The sequence below is a fragment of the Pipistrellus hanaki genome (assembly GCF_964339955.1).
Source record: "Pipistrellus hanaki genome assembly, chromosome: 7".
Taxonomy (NCBI): Eukaryota; Metazoa; Chordata; class Mammalia; order Chiroptera; family Vespertilionidae; genus Pipistrellus; species Pipistrellus hanaki.
In genome coordinates this window covers 22963749-22981410 of record NC_140509.1, presented here as the reverse complement: position 1 = coordinate 22981410, position 17662 = coordinate 22963749, and the positions used below count along the sequence as shown (strand labels likewise).

At 38.4% G+C, this 17662-nt stretch overlaps 1 protein-coding gene across 3 annotated transcripts in view; it reads right to left on the bottom strand.

Annotated features, from left to right (window-relative positions):
• Window positions 1-372: 372 nt before the first annotated feature.
• BEND6 (BEN domain containing 6) overlaps window positions 373-17662 on the bottom strand; it is a 52012-nt gene continuing 34722 nt past the window's right edge. For all 3 annotated transcript variants that reach the window (XM_084889137.1, XM_084889135.1, XM_084889136.1), the window contains 4 exons: window positions 11961-12187; window positions 9922-10114; window positions 8948-9084; window positions 373-1568 (listed from right to left, as the gene is read on the bottom strand). In XM_084889137.1, the coding sequence (XP_084745263.1) occupies window positions 8957-9084; window positions 9922-10114; window positions 11961-12187 (548 nt within the window). In that variant the 3' untranslated portion in view covers window positions 373-1568; window positions 8948-8956. The remainder of the gene's footprint in view (window positions 1569-8947; window positions 9085-9921; window positions 10115-11960; window positions 12188-17662) is intronic.

The window sequence follows — 17662 nt, the reverse complement described above, 5'->3', positions numbered from 1 at the left end:
GAAAGAGAGAGAGAGAGAGAGAGAGAGAGAGAGAGAGAGAGAGAGAGAGAGAGATGAGTGAGAGAGAGAGAGAGAATCACTGATTGGCTACCTCCTGCACACCCCACACTGGGGATCCAGCCCGAAATCCAGCCATGTGCCCTGACCAGGAATCAAACCGTGACCTCCTGGTTCATAGGTCGACGCTCAACCACTGAGCCACACGGGCCGGGCATCAGGGCTCTTTAGAGGACAAACCAGCTAGAGCCACACAGCCCAACTGTAATGGTAGTGCCTCAATGTGTGGGTAAAGAAGCCATCAACCTAGCAAGGGATTCCCCTCCTCCCTGGGCTTTATACATTGATAAGAAACAAGCAAGTACTTTTTATGTTTTCAATGGGATTTGTTTATTTTTAAATAAAAGTAGCAAATGTTGACATAAGTTATTTCCTTAGGAATTTTGTACAACCACATAGTTATCAAGCAACGTTTATGGAATGTTCCCTGGGTCTTCAGTACCGAACTGTCTATTATATGCATTGTTTTTCACAAGTTTATGCATAACCTCGTGCACCAGAGAAGCATGGCATAGCGGTGCAGAGCTGTCACCTAACGACCTATCTTTCAATCATTTACAAAATGGTATTTTTATTTTTGTGTGGTTATCAACCCCATATGACTTTGTTTAATTATTTTTTTCCTGATGGTATGAAAACAAACCAGTTAAAACTAAGCAATGCACTATAACCAAATACATAGGATATTGTACCTTACATAGGCTGTTTTAGATGACATTGGTGTTTTATATTGCATATCTGTATTTATAGTTCTGGGCAATAAAAAGTTAGAGGCATGTAAACAAACATAAAATATTTTTCTGAAAGTCGATGCATTGTTTAACAATTACAAATTTCTGGGTTTATTTCCTTTTTAGGAATACAATGAGACAGTTTCATATTAAAATAAAAGATCTTGCTGCTCTCGTTTTTAAAAATTTCTATCCTATATATTTTAAGTAACAGAATTATCTTGTAATTTTATTGCTCAAACACTATGACTCGGTTCGATAGACTTATCAGAATTTAGGCTGACTGTGCTGCTCTCCTATTTGTGAACACGGATCATTTCCCTGTACTTTTCCACACATGTACTCATGCTAAAGATCCAGAAACTAACATGGAGAGTCACTGGTAATAATAAATGTACAGCGATTGATGATGGTATTGACAAATTTTAAAGGTTGACGTTTTTGTTATGATAAAAGTTCTGACTATCCTGTTAAGCTAGCTGTACAGAGAAACATTTTGGGACAGAAAAATGCAAGAAACCATAATGCATGCTTATTTAACTGCTAGAAATTCTCTAGTTTGATGCATCGTGGATATTTAGGGTGGATTCTACATGCAGCTTTTTCAGCAAGCTTGTTGCTCCATCAGAGTCCATCAGAGTCCATCGATGTTACGGAAGTCTCATATCCTGTCCCTGATTAGCTGTCACTCTTTGCTCACCAGGGAGGTTGCAGATTGTCCAACAAAATCCAACATTATATTCAAAACTGGAGGTGCTTTATTTCAGATATCTATAGTACCTATAAAGGGCACATATCAAAAAACAGAGCAAATCTATTTTAGAATACTTACAGTATTTTAACAGTGGTATGAGTTTTTTTTTTTTTTAAATGTTTGTGTCTATTACAAATTTCGACTTAAATTTTTAATAAATATATATATTTTAAATATTTATTGTTGAACATAAATAATTTTATTGTTGATAATATTGCAGATATCTCCATTAAATTATTTTAAAAAATATATTTTTAATGATTTCAGAGAAGAAGGGAGAGGGAGAGAGATAGAAACATCAATGATGAGAGAGAATCACTGATTGGCTGCCTCCTGCTCGCCCCCTACTGGGGATTGAGCCCACAACCCAGGCATCTGCCCTGATAGAGGGAAGTGAACTATGACCTGATTCATAGGTCGATGTTCAACCACTGAGCCATGTCGCTGGGCTAAAGTGATATTTTTTTAATATATATTTTATTGATTTTTTACAGAGAGGAAGAGAGAGGGATAGAGAGTTAGAAACATCGATGAGAGAGAATCATCGATCAACTGCCTCTTATATACCCCCTACTGGGGATGTGCCTGCAACCAAGGTACATGCCCTTGACCGGGAATTGAACCTAGAGTCTACAGGCCGAAGCTCTATCCACCGAGCCAAACCAGTTTTGGCTAAAGTGATAATTTTTAATTAGAACTATTACTACTGAGGTGACTTAGAAATTCTTTTATGACTTAATCAGAGGAATTCCAACATAGATAACAGTTGAAATATTTAACATATATTTTAATTTCAAATGGCTTTTAAGAAACTTATTAGGTAAAATTCCAAGCACATAAAATAAAATGAACCATCCCCACATATCCATCAAACACCTTTAAAAAAAGTATCAAAAATTCTGTCATTCTTCACTAACATTTATTATTTTTTATTGCTAAAATATCACTTAGTTGTAAAAACAACTTTTTAGTAACATTTACTGATTATGTAAATATTAAGCAGTTTTCCAAATCTGCTTTATCTCTTTCAAAACTCAAGAAAACCAAATGAGCTAGGTCAGAGGCGGAATTACTACGAAGCTAATAATGCTTACTTGCATGAGTATCTTCCAAAAAAGGAGCCATAGTTATAGCCTCACATGTTTATATGTTTTTGATAAATTTGCCAAAATTAGATATTTCAACCTTAATTAGTTAAGACCATGGTCTCTGTTCCTTTCAACTGTCCCTCATTCATATTTTGTCCTGTAATTGAAACCATGGAGTGTCAGTGGCCATTCCTGAGATTTTGTTAAAGGTTGACTGGAGAATATATTTTTGCTTTGCAGTCTCTTCCATGTATAGTTAGTTATGTTATTGCTGGCATTCCTTTTTGCATTGTCTTCTTGGAAAGCTCTGAATGTGATCGATTCAAAGGGTATTTAAGAGCACTCCATAGAAAACTAGAAGTGCCCTGAAATTTTATAGCTCAGATATCAAAGAAACTTGAAACACTGATTGGCTGCCTCCGCTGGGGATTGAGCCCACAACCTGGGCATGTGCTCTGACTGGGAATCAAACCACCGATCTCTTGGTGCATGGGATGATGTTCAACCAACTGAGCTATACCAGCCAGGTGAGATGTTTAACTTTTAACCACTAAGTAGTGTTCATGATTTATTTATTTGAAATTAATATATGCAGTTATAACTGATGGTGCACTCATAATTTTTGTGTCCAAAATCTCTAAGATTCCACAAATTCTGGATCCATCCTTGAGGTAGGTAAGTTCAGAGACATCTAGTGGCTTTCCAAAAGCTGTACATTTATTAAGAGGCAGAGCAGGCCTAAGCCGGTTTGGCTCAGTGGTAGAGCATCGGTCTGCGGACTGAAAGATCCCGGGTTCGATTTCGGTCAGGGGCATGTATGTTGGTTGTGGGCACATCCCCAGTAGGGGGTGTGCAAGAGGCAGCTGGTCGATGTTTCTCTCTCATCGATGTTTCTAGCTCTCTGTCTCTCTCCCTTCCTCTCTGTAAAAATCAATAAAATATATTAAAAAAAAAAAAAAAAAAGAGGCGGAGCAGGCTTCAATCCCAGACTTTCTGGTCCAAACACACTTAATTTAATTTCTTGGTTAGGCTGTGGCACAGTTTGGTCAAATACCAGTCTAGATTTTACTGCGAAGATTGTGTGTGTGTGTGTGTGTGTGTGTGTGTGTGTGTGTGTGTGTTTAAATGAGATTAACATTTAAATCAGTAAATTTTCAGTAAAGCAGAATACCCTTCATAATGTGGGTGGTCTCATCCAATCAGTTGAAGGCTTTAAGAAAAACAAAACAAAAACCTAAGGTCCTCTAAGGAAGGAGCAATTCTGTCGCTAGACTATCTTTGGACTCAATACCACAGCATCAACTCTAATCTGGGTTTCCAGACTGCCCTGCAGATTCCAGACTTCCCAGTTCCCATAACCGTGCATGCCAATTCCTTAAAATAAATGTATCTTTATCAACAACCTATTGGGTTCTGTTTCTCTGGGGATGCTCTGAATCGGGTCAAAGAATTGCATGGCGAATACATAAGAAATGCAAAGAACCACCTTTAGCCAAGTATGGAGAGTCTGCTGCGAGAGCTCCGTGACTGGTGCGAGAGCAGCGTGCCCACTGGCAGCACATGTGCCCCTGCACTGCCCGGGAGCCCCTAGAGACCTGGCAGCGGTACCAGGAGCAGCTGGGGCTTGTGGCCACCTACTTCATGGGGATTCTGAGAGCAAAGGGCACCCATGGCCACCGGAAGGCCAGGCTCATTTATGTGCCAACCAAGAGCTGCTTTCCTGCCTTGAAGAGGGCTACAGGGCACAGGGGCTGGAGGGTTTCTGCCCCCACGTGGCACTCTACATCCAATATGCTGCCAATGCAGAGGGGTCTTGGACCACCTTCCAAGAGCAACTAAGGAAAAGCAAGCATTTCTGGAGTCTGTGTGGCTTCAAGAAGGCCGCCCTGGGTTTGGAAGCCTTCAGCTCTAGGACTTGCTCCTTCTGGCCCTTGGAGGCTCCAGCAATATGAGAATCTTGCTGTTGGTTTGGCAGAAAACCAAGTACCAGCAGCCCTGAGCACTAACGTCACACACGGGCTGCTGGGCCAAAAAGCAGACCACCCAGCCAGTGCACACCATTGGGCAGAACAGAGGAATGGCAAGCTCTCCTCCGGCATGTCCAGGCTCTGCTCAGCGGACGCCAGGCAAAAAAGGCCTTACCTCACCTTGCTGGTTCCTGATCCAGGACTGACTGTGGGTGGTGCCTCCCCAGGGAGAGCCTCTCCCGGATGTTCTTTCTCTTCTCTGACTTGCTCCTTGACCCGCATTGCATCTGCTACAGGGTAGCACCTCCACCTGCCAGGTCCTCTACCATGAGGGTTGTGGTCGGCTGCTCAGCCAGTGCTCTCAGGGAGAGAGCTGCTTCTTCTCTCCACACATCAGGAGGAGCCATTTTGCTGCTACCACAGTCTGACTTTGGCCGTCAGCAGCAGAAAGAATGAGAAGAATCTTACAAATTCCAGAACCCAGGATACTTCAGGGATAGGAGTACAAAGCAACCTTTGGTACTAAATAAAACACAGAGCCCTTCATGGTTTGAGAAGGGCATTTTGTGCTTGCCTGGGCCTGAGCCACACCGGGTTATCCGGCCAGCTCTTCGGGGTCAGGAAACCAGGTCTAACCCAATTGAACCTCCACTGAACCGGTCCCTCCTGCGCAGATGAGGGCATTTGGGACTGATAAGCTCCATGCTGTGTCTATGGCCAGTCGTTTATCAAGGTCGCAGCTTTGCAAACATGGCCATTTTTTATATTGTATATGGTTTCTATGATTTATTTGCCCCCTGGATTTTAGTAAAGTGTTGTGTATGTTTTTAAAAGTTCCCACTTCTCTCCCCATCCTCCCCAAAACAGAAATACAAAAAACTTTATGCTAGTGTTGGCTCTCTAATAGCCTTGTCAATTCACTTAACCTTTTTAGGCTTTAGTTTCATTATCTCTAAAATAAGGAAAACATTTTAGACTAGGATTTTTCAATCTTGTTACAGTTGGTATTTTGGGCTGGGTAATTCTTTGATGTCCCATTGTTGGATGTTTAGCAGCATCCCTGGCTTCTGTCCACTAGATGTCAGTAGTATCACCCAGTGAGTCAACCAAAAATATCTACAGACATTTTTAAATATCCCACAGTTGGAGGGGCAGGGGACAAAATCCCTTCAATCCCATTTCAACACTGCTGTGTTAGGTCATCTTTAATTTATAATATACTAGAGGCCTGGTGCATGAAAATTTGTGCATGGGGGGCGGGGGGGGGGGGGGGGGGAAGGTTGAGATGTTAAAACTGGGCAAAATAACCCAAAGCAGCATTGTATCCCAGACAATTATTTGCAAAAGTAATAAGAAAGCAGGTATTATGATGACCAGACTAAAAATTGAAAACATTTTTTAGAATTAGCATCACTGTGCTAGCCTCTTTGCACAATAGAAATCCTTCCTCCTATTATTGTAATTGTTCCCCCTTCCCTTTCTCATAAACACCCCTTGCCTTCCCTCCTAATTGGAACACTATTTGGCTTTCTGCCCCAATCAGTGCTTTCCTAAGAGCTATTGTTTTAGATCTCAAAAAATGCTGTTGCCTCTCACTTTGCACTAACAGCTGTCACAGGAATGTGAGAGAATAGACGATAAAGGGGGACAGATGTAATTTAGTGTTAATCCTCAAAGAACTAAGTGTTAGCTGGGAAATGGCTGCCCTTTCAAATCCAAGCCACCAATGGCAACCTTGAGCTCAGTACTGTGTGGAGGGCACAGTCAGCCACAGGACGCATCGGTGGGGGTTGCTAGGCTTCTTGAACGAACAGGAGTTCATATAAGTCTATGTGACTTTGAAGAATACTCCCTGTTAATAGTAATGCAAGGAAATCATTTTTCCAAAGAATATTAATACTTTTTAAGGGACAGTGGTTTACCTAAGTGTAGTCAGCTTTGGGGTTCCTGTTAGTTAAATGACCACTAGATGGTGCTAAACCTAACTAATGCATTAAGTATTGGCTAAATACGCTGCCCTTCCCCACACAATTTCTCAGCCCTTTTTGAAATAATTTTGATTTGACTATATTTCAAATAAAAGATACTTGCCAATTAAAAAAAAAACCTTTCCCATTCAGAGCATAATTACTTCTGACACCTTGTTAATATCTATTTCTGATTCAAAATATATCTATTTCCATTCCAAGCAACTTGACAACCAAGCAAGACTAAGGCTCAGAAGGCACAAGAATATATTGAGTTCGTAGCAAGAGATTTGTTCCTTTTTAAAATGTTAATTGAGGCCATAGCCGGGTGATTTGATAACACTACTCCTGGCAAACACAAGCAAAACTGATATAAAAACCTTTTGACTAAATTTCTTCAACACTCTGCTGACTGATCTTGTCAAAGATGAGTTTTGTACTTACCCTTGGCAGTCTGAGATATTAAAAAGGCAGAAGTTAGAATATTAAAATGCTTTGGAGAGCCCTGAAATGTGATGATGTGCTACAAAAAAAAAGCTCTATGACTCGTGTGTGTGGTAACATGGCATTTAGAGAGAGAACTTGGCCATTATACACGTTAATAAGGTAGCCCGTGTTAAAACGAGAAGTTCTGAGGGCTCATTGAAATACTATCTACTAACTGAGAAAATATGAAATTCACAGCCTACTTAAATTTTTAATCACTAGGGATAAAATGTCCTTATGTTTTATAAATCTTCAAGTCAGTCTACCTGTATATATGAGCCAAGGGAAAGAATCCTGCAGTTGTTATAAATAATTTTGTTTGTTTGTCTTTAAGGAAGAGAGACTATTGTTGGCCCTTATCAGTAGCCTTACTTGGATAGCAAAATAGTAAAGGACCCTCAAGGAGGATGGGGTGGTGGTCAGCAATGGATGGAGAGTCAGTCGGTTGAATTACTGCAATCCACACAGTTCCACTTCTCATTTAAAACACAGTCAGAAGAGCCAAAACCAGTTTGGCTCAGTGGTAGAGCATCGGTCTGCGGACTGAAAGGTCCCAGGTTCGATTCCAGTCAAGGGCATGTACATTGGTTGCGGGCACATCCCCAGTAGGGGGTATGCAAGAGGCAGCTGGTCGATGTTTCTCTCTCATCGATGTTTCTAGCTCTCTATCTCTCTCCCTTCCTCTCTGTAAGAAAATCAATAAAATATATTAAAAATATATAATAAAATACAGTCAGAAGAAAAAGACAAATAATAGCCTCAGAAGTGATAGAGTTAGACTGAGAACAGGCAAAGCAGAAGTCACATGGACAAAAAGCCTGCCCTCCTGTGTTTACCCTATGGCTCTATTTAGCAATTAGAACATTAACAACATTGCCCTAGCTGGTTTGGCTCAGTGGAGAGAGCATCAGCCTACGGAATGAAAGGTCCCAGGTTTGATTATGGTCAAGGGCACATGCCCAGTAGGAGGCATGCAGGAGGCAGCAGATCAATGATCCTTTCTCATCATTGATGTTTCTATATATATATATCTCTCTCTCCCTTCCTCTCTGAAATCAATTAAAATATATTTTTTAAAAACACAAATAACACAATAATGCATATTTTCACATATTTTCCATCAAAATAATGGAGAGGAAGGGTGAGCACCAGTGAAACAGCCAGGACTTGGGGCTGCGAAAGCAAATACAAAATTCCATTCCAGGATTTGCCTAGGGCTGGGCCTGACTCTAAAGTGCGTCTCCTTAAAACTCGCTGTAAAGAAACAATTCTTTTCCTTAGCATAATACAAACATCTTGATACAAATCCTCATCCAACAAGCTGGCTATCACAACTGATTTAAAGACAATGAGAAGCAGAATGGGTGGTGGTGAAGGAAACCCCTGAATACTTCCAGCCAGGAGTTTGTACAATCACTGGTTTAGAGCTGTGAGTTCAGTCCCACTGACTACCACAGATTTCCCCCAAAAGATATGTATCTCGTGTGTTCTAGAGAAACACTTCCTAAATTGTCATGTACTCCTCCTGGGGCTCCTTCCTACCCCTACCCACAACTTAACATGTGTTCTGTGAAGGGAAAAAAAGTTCCTCAGTAAAACACATTTGGGAAACACTACACACTGTATGCTCTTCTTGGAGATTTCTGGGTGCACTTGGGCATCTGAAAAGGTATCAAAATATCTGGGGGTTTTTAGAAAGGGAAAATCTGTGTCACTGAAGCCATCATTTCCCAGATTTAAATTCCCTTCCCTGTCCCCTCCTTCAGCCCCAGGCACACCAGCATTTCACCGGCCACTGGTATTCTTGAGTAGAGCGTTCAGAAAATGCTTTTTCAGGGATAAAAGTATTGCATCTTCTTGCCACATGAGAAGGATGGTGAAGGTTGAAAATACTTACCACAAGGACCTACTTAATATCTTGTGAGTTCATATTTTTGCTTAAATTTGGCTTCTTAGTACAGTTGTTCAGCTTTTGCCCTATCATTCTTCTGATTGAGACATCATCAGTGTTGGGGAATAACTGTTTTGTGACTCCTGTAAAAAACAAAACAAAAAAACAACAGCAACACACAAAAATACTTTAGGAGGCCTTTGCATGTTAGGATATGAACTGAGATAAAACAAGAAGCACATTACAATTTTGTCTTCATTTTGCAAAAGTAGTCCAGTCACCCATGAGTTCTTTAAATGATGAATAGATAAGTAGGCTTTACAAAAAAAGCAAGAGATAACGAAAGTTCTTTGTCTTTCTATGGTACCACTCAACTTTAACCTTACTGCTTGCTCTGAAATCTCTCCCTGCTCCAAAATGCTAGGGATTTAATTGTATCCATCCCAACATCAGTTCTAACAGTCGAGTCTGACCCTTTTCCAAATAAGAAATTACATACTATTAAAATATAGAGAGCTGGGGTTCAGCAATTCCCTAAATTTGTTAGATATTTCAAAAATTATTTGACAATCTAGATTATTATATTTAAGGAGAATCATTCACTTGAAAACCATAAGTAATGTCAAATTAGCCTCTGCCTTGCTAGAATAAAAGATAAGGCTAGAACTAAGATAAAGAGAAAATAAGATATAAACTGTCAATGAAATTTTGATTGAAAGGATTTTGAAAATTTACTTTTCTAAAGCTATAAATTTATGAATTGTCTAATTCCAAACTTTTCATTTTAGTTTTTAGTTTAATGTCTACTTTTAAAGTAAAGTTTTTCTATAAAATGTCCCATATTTACTAGGGTTTAGACTGTCCTCAGATTTTTCTTTCACAGAAAAGTAAATTTGAAGAAAAATATCATAAAAGAATAACAACCCAGAAAGCTAAAATAATTTTAAAATCATGACAGTATAATGCAATCATTTTATCACCTATGATTTCTTGAACTTCGTTCTGATTCATAGCTGGCTTTACAGTTTTCTCCCTTGAAGTAGAGGATTTTGCACCGGTCAGGCTGTGTGTGGCCATGTATTCATTTGTGTACAGTACTTGCATTAAGTCATTAATAAATTTCTGAGGTTTGCTCTTGTTACAACGAGCAATCTGCCATTTTTCAATCTTGAACTGAAAGGAAAAAAAAAAGAATGAAATTGTAAGAGGAAAAAAGGAAGTAAAATCTGGAGGAGTAGATTATTAATTAAGGCATACCAGAAAACAAAATCCATGTTCTTTAAGGAGATGCATTATACTTTTAGTATATACTTTACATTTCAGGGGTTAGAGTTAAATGCTGCCTTTGAGAAAATTCCCAAAATTTGTGAGGACATACAGAGTATATACATATTCTTGTTATGGAATCTGGATTTGGTGCTTTAAGAATTAGTCCCCTTTTCAATGCTTAACTAAGTGTGGGGGCAGAATAATGGCCTGGAAACTGTGAGTGGGAAAACAACTTTGTAGGTGTGATTAAAATTAAGTATCTTGAGATGGGAAGACTAGCCTGGGTTATCCAGGCGGGCCCTGACCTAACTACAGGAGACCTCCAATGCAGAAGAGGGGGGCAGAAGAAAGGGCCAGGAAACAGGACATGATGGAGGAGAATTGAAGAGTGAGAGGGACTTAGCTTGCCATGCAGGCTTTGGGGATGGTGGAAGAGGCTACAAAACAAGAAAGGTGGTTGCCTCTAGCAGCAGGAATGGCCTTCAGTTTATGGTCAGTAAGAAAATTGGAACTCAGTTCTACAACCACAGAAGCTGAATTCTACAACCCAAACAGGTCCTTCCATAGAGCCTCCGGAAAGGAGTCCCCTGCCCATAGCATGATGTTACCGCACTTCTGACCTGCAGAACTCTGATAGTTAATTTGTGTTCTTAAATTACTAATCCTGTGGTAACCTGTTATACAGCGAAAGGAAACAAATACACTAAGATTCAAATATTCTGAATGGCAGATTTTTAGAATTGAATATTGTTTTTCCAACAATAATACCTGATTCAAACAAAACTCCTGTCTTTTTTAGCTTCTGTATTTTTATTAAGAGAAATTGAGGAAGTAGCAAAAAAAAAAAAAACTGTGTCCAGACAGCATGCAGAGGATGAAATTTACCTCTTCCCAATGATACAATTTCATAGTCCTTAATGTACAGTTATCCTTCTGTTATTGGATTAAGAATTATCTAGTTTTAAAACATCATCACTGCCTACAATTTGACTTTAGTTTTAGAAATAAACTAGATATTTGTTTCATAAGTATTCGATTTACTGTTTTCTGTAATAGGAATGTTATGGTTGTGATCTAAAGTTACTTAAAAGTATCTTATAAAACAATGGTCACTTTGTGTTCTTTTTTTTTTTTTTTAAGATCTTTATTGTTGAAAGTATTACAGATGTCCCCTTTTTCCCTATTGACCCCCTCTTGTTCTTCCTCCCCACAAGGCCTTCACTGCACTATTGTGAGTCTCTGGATTATGCACATATGCAATACATTCTTTGGTTAATCTCTTCATTCCCCTTGACTCTTCCCTTTGGGATTCATCAGTTTGATCCTTGCTTTTATGTCTCTGGATCTATTTTTTCATCAGTTTATTTTATTCATTATATTTCACATATGAGTGAGGCCATGTGATACTTGTCTTTCTCTGAATGGCTTATTTTGCTTATTATAATACTCTCCAGATCCCTTCATGCTGTCTCAACAAGTACGAAATATTTCTTTTAGACAGCTGCATGGTGTTCCATTGTGTAGATGTACCAGAGCTTTTTTTATCCACTCATTTATGGGTGGGCACTTGGGCTGTTTCCAGATCTTAACTATTGTAAACAGCACTGCTGTGAACATGGGGGTGCATATATTCTTTCTGATTGTTTTTTTTTTGGGGGGATCCTTAGGATATATTCCTAGAGGCGCTCTTATTTTAATTTTTGTATTTAATTGTGTCCCAGAGAAAGATAGGGTGGGTATTCCAACTGACCTGCTTCTCATCAGTGTGATGCTCTTCTTCAGCTCTCAAGGAAACTGGTGAACTGGAATTAGAATTTGAACTAGAATTACTGCACATGGAGGCAAATGAATCTGGTGAGGAGTTGTTCGTTGCCCTCCAGAGGGTGGATGAAGATGTAAACATGGTTCCTCGGCCCTTAAGCACGGCCTCCGCCATACCAACCAACTCTTCAAACTGGGTCACTGCTTGTGGTAACACTAAAATGGCAAGAAAAAGTTAACACTTAAAAATTGTTTTTTAGAAACAGGACATATATACATTTCTTATTGTATGTAGAACAACTTGTTAACATTTGCTACCTTTGGAAAACAAACATGGTAAGAAAAGTGGTTGGGCAGAAACTGGTTTGGCTCAGTGGTAGAGAGTCGGTCTGTGGACTGAAAGGTCCTCGGTTTGATTCCAGTCAAGGGCATGTACATTGGTTGCGGGCACATCCCTGGTAGGGGGTGTGCAAGAGGCAGCTGGTCGATGTTTCTCTCTCATTGACGTTTCTAGCTCTCTATCTCTCTCCCTTCCTCTCTGTAAAAAATCAATAAAAAATATGTTTAAAAAAAAAAAAGAAAAGAAAAGTGGTTGGGACATATTTATTATTAAATAATTTAATAATTGCTCAGTAATAAAAAATTAATTTATAAATATTTGGTGACAGTATTTAAATGTTTATACATCACATTGGAACTAAAATGAATGTTTTTACACGTTGATTCTTTTTTTCTAATTACTAATAGCATTATTTGAAAGTATTTAATGTGTTTGGAGACATGACTGATTTTATTATCAATCGCCTTCCAGATACTCACATTAAACCAGCTTAAGTGACAAGATAAGATAAACAATTTCTCACAGATTAAAATAAATTTTCCATGACCTCTGTGTGTGGTTTGCCATGGAGTCAAATTCCATCAAACTAATAAAAATTCATTGTCACAATTCAAATCATCAAAGATGAATTCTGGTAATTAACTGAATGTCCTTTGTTCTTTTTTCAGTAGAAACTTACACATTCAAACGTTTCATGTCTCCATGTTAAATGGTCTTCTCTGTTGTTATATTTAATTTGTTTCCTAAGGACAAATAACATTTTGTTGGAGTTGGAAGCCACCTTGAGCCCTATCTAATTCAACTCCTCACTTTATAGTTAAGGATCAATAGAGGGAAAAGTTTTTTTTGTACATTTCTTAAACATATTACTGAGCTATAATCTTTAGAACAACATAAGATTTGAGAACTGAAAATCAGGCATATTGATGACATGTCCAAATTAATACATCTGGTACTATATTAATAGGAAAATTTACTAAAGAAGAAAATATTATTTTATATACTTTCAATTAATACTTACTAATCACCTCTCCTTTGCCAGACACTTTTCAATCAGAAATTACTCATTGAGCATTTAATAATATTAAACACTGATCTAGCTTTTACTCTGTGACAGGCCTTATGCTGGGAAATTTGCTCATGTTCATTCATTTAATCTTTATTGCAACTCCATGAAACAGGTATCATCATTATCCCTAATTTACGGATGAGGACAAGTAGGCAATGAGAAGTTACATAACCCATCCAGGGTCAACCCAAGTAGTGAGAAGAAGAACCAAGATTCAAATTCAGACTCCTCCAATTTCATGCTATAAGCTAGAGTTCATCCTTGAATATGAGTTTGAACTGCACAGCTCCATTCATATGCGATCTCCCCCTTCCCCCCCAGTAAATATATTGGAAGTCCTGGCCAGGCAGCTTAGTTGGTTAAAGTGTGGTCCAGATATGCCAAAGTTGTGGCCTCAATCTCTGGTCATGAAACACAAGACTAAGTATTCCTCCTTCTCTCTCTCTCTCTCTCTCTCTCTCTCTCTCTCTCTCATATATATATATATATATATATATATATATATATATACACACACACACACACACACACACACACATATATATATATATGAAAATTTTTAGAGATTTGTAACAACTTGAAAAAAACTCACAGATGAACTCCATAGCCTAAAAAAATGAAGAGAAAATTAGGTATTCATGAATGCATATAGCACATACACAAAATATGTGTTAATCAACTGTTTATGTTATCAGTAAGGCTTCTAGTCAACAGTAGGCTATTAGAAGTTAAGTTTTTGCAACAACATGGATGGACCTTGAGAATATTAAGCTAAGAAAAATAAGTCAGTCAGAAAAAGCTAAGACCCATTGATTTCACTCATATGTGGGATATAAAATTTAAACTGGTGACCACAAATAGCAGTGTGGTGGTTGCCGGAGGGAAGGGGGTGGGAAGTGAAGGGGTCCTAATACATGTTGGCAGGAGAAGATTTGACTTTGGGTGGTGGGCACGCAGTGTAATATACAGATCTTGTAACATAGAAACCCACACCTGAAACCTATATGATCATATTAACCAATGTCACCACAATAAATTAATTTTTTTTAAAAGGGGGAGGAGTTAAGTTTTTGGAGAGTCAAAGTTATACATGAATTTTCAATTGCATGAATGGGGTCAGCACCTCTAATGCCTGCATTGTTCAAGAGTCAACTGATGAAGCAAACGCTCAACATTTCCCAACCACTACGTTAGGTGCTAGGGATGAAACTGAAAGCACAACCAGATGTGATTCTAGTTTTTTGCAACTGAGAGAGGGTGGAGGACATTATTTTCATGACTCTTCTGTGTAGTAAGAATTTGGCCTGCTCAACAGAAGGTCTATTCTGCAGCTCCTCCCTTCCCTATTCCCATCCTTCCCCATTGGTTCCTGGAAGGTAACCTCTAAATGCTTCTCTATAGAAATTTCTCTATAGAAATGTCTTTGTTATTCATGGTGAGCCCCTCAGACCATACTTTATAGTTTATGATAAAAGGGTTTCTTAGGGTAGGAATGACCATACTCAATAGTCTTAGGGTAGAAGCTAGCCATAGCCAGAAAGCCAGAACGTTCAATCACATAGGTGATCAATCAACCACTCAGTCATGCCTATGTAACAAACCCTTAATAAAAACTTTGGACACTAAAGCTCAGGTGAGCTTTCTAGATGGACAATGCTTCATGCAAATTATAACACATCAATGCCAGGAAGGCAATGCATCCTGAGGACAACAGAAGCTTCACATCTGGAAACTGCCCGGACTCTGCCCTGTGTGTCTTTTCTAACTGTGGCTGGTTCTAATTTGTATTTTTTCACTGTAGTAAATGAAGTCATTAATGTAACAGGGGTCAGCGAGTTGTGAGTTTCTCTAGCAAACTATTGAATCTGAGGGTGTTTTTGGAAAACCCCCGAGTTTGCAGTTGGTATCAAAAGTCTTAGGCAGACTTGGCAGTCTAGAGGACCATGCCCTTCAACTTGCAGTTTGGCTAAGTCAAGGTACATGCCAAGAAATGAAAAAAATGACAGTCGTTAAGTGTGTAAAAAAGTAATATAAATTGAGCCACTCTAAGATGGAGTTGGAATACTCCAACTTAGGAATTGTCTTTGCACATCTCACTCCTCAAACTTCTGGAATGTTAAAACTGGTCAAAATACCCTTTGGACTGGACCCAAAGCAGCAATATCTCAAACAACTGTTTGAAAATTTAAGAGAGCAGATATTATGACTACTAGAATGAAAAATGAAAAATATCCTTCGAATTAGCATCACTATGGTAGCTTATCTCTATCTATGGAAACTCCTTCCTTCTACTGATAAATTCTTCTTCTTCTCTTTCCCATAAATACCACTTGCCTTCAACTCCTAATTCAAATACTATTTGGGGTTCTGCCTGGATTCTTCCTGAATAAGCTACTTTTTTTTGGATCTAAAAAGAATGCTGTTGCCTCTCCCTTTGGCCTTTTATTTTTAGACTGAGTGCCACGAAGGGGAAGCTTAATGTGGTTGACCCAACCTGGGAAAGGAAAGCTTCGATGGGGAGGTCATGATTGATCTGAGAGCTGAAGGCTGAGCAGGAATTAAGTAGTTAGAGGGAATGAGAAGGTCATCAGAGGCATAGGAACCACACATTTTGACTTGAGGAACTGCAAGAAGGCCAAAGATAGAATGTAAAGAGAAAAAGGGAATTTGCCATAAAGTGAGGTTTCAAGAATATTTATTGTGTTTTCTAATAATGAAATTTGTACCTGCTCATTGAAATATATCTTTGTCATTTCTGTGTATCTCTCTATATATTCATTTATTTTTGTTTTTCTTTTTCTATTAAATTATTATCTGTCTACATATCTTACCATCCCCCCCCATACATACCCTCCCTCCCCAGAGTTTTGTGTCCATTGGTTGTACTTATATGCATGTATACAAGTCCTTCGGTTGATCTCTTATCTCCCCCAGATCTCCCTGCCCTCCCCGCTGTAATTTGACAGTCTGCTTGTTGTTTTACTGTCTCTATATCTATCTTTTGGTTCATCAGTTTATAATGTTCTTTATTATCCATAAATGAGTGAGGTCATGTGGTGTTTCTCTTTCATTGACTCAGCATGATGTTCTCCAATTCCACCCAGGTTGCTGCAAATGATGAGAATTCCTTCTTTTTATGGCAGCATAGTATTCCATTGTGTAGATGTACCATAGTTTTTGGATCCATTCATTTGCTGATGGGCACCTAGGCTGTTTCCAAATTCTAGCTATTGTAGATTGTGCTGCTATGAACACAGGGGTGCATATATCCTTTCTGATTGGTGTTTCTAGTTTCTTGGGATATATTCCTAGGAGTGGGATTACTGGATCAAATGGGAGTTCCATTTTCAGTTTTTTGAGGAAATTCCTCACTGTTCTCCACAGTGGTTGCACCAGTCTGCATTCCCACCAGCAGTGCACGAGGGTTCCTTTTTCTCCACAACCTCGCCAACACTTGTCGTTTGTTGATTTGTTGATGTTGGCCATTATGACAGGTGTTCATTTATTTTCTTTTACACAATTAGGACCATACTATATACACAACATTGTAGCGTGTTTCCGTTTTTTTCCAATTAAGTCTGGAAGTTGAATATGTTTCCTAAATTATTATATCTTCTTAAAAATATGATTTTTGAGGTCTATTATTATTATTATTTAGAAAATAAAGCAATAATTTATTAACCACAGAAAAATATACTTAAGACAACAAAACAAGGAAGGGCATAGAAGCAGCAACAGGAAGGAAATTACTGATTTTAAAAAAAAATGATAGCTACTGGATTTGGGGCACCTATTATGTACTAGGCATTTATTATTTTCTAAATAAAATAAGGCTTATAATGAAAAAAACAGTAGTCCTCTGCCCTATCGTAAATACCCTGATTACCATTCCTAGAGGCCACTAGCTCCCCTATTCAACTGTTACTTTTTTTCTGATAGCTATCTTCATAGTCTTAACAATATACATATACAGCTATTTATTGATTTTTTCAGATTAATATAATTATTTATTGACATTCAGCTATGTAATATAGCACACACACACACAGTACTCACATGAAAACATATGTACAATCTTCACCTTTTCCATCATCCCAGTATAGTGGTTGCACAATTGCTAGTTTAATAATTATTGTGCTTACATTATTTTAGTGACAAATACTATTCATAATTCCTTTCCTTTATTTTTATTTATTTATTTTTTTAAATATATTTTATTGATTTTACACAGAGAGGAATTGAGAGGGACAGAGAGTTAGAAACGTCAATGAGAGAGAAACAT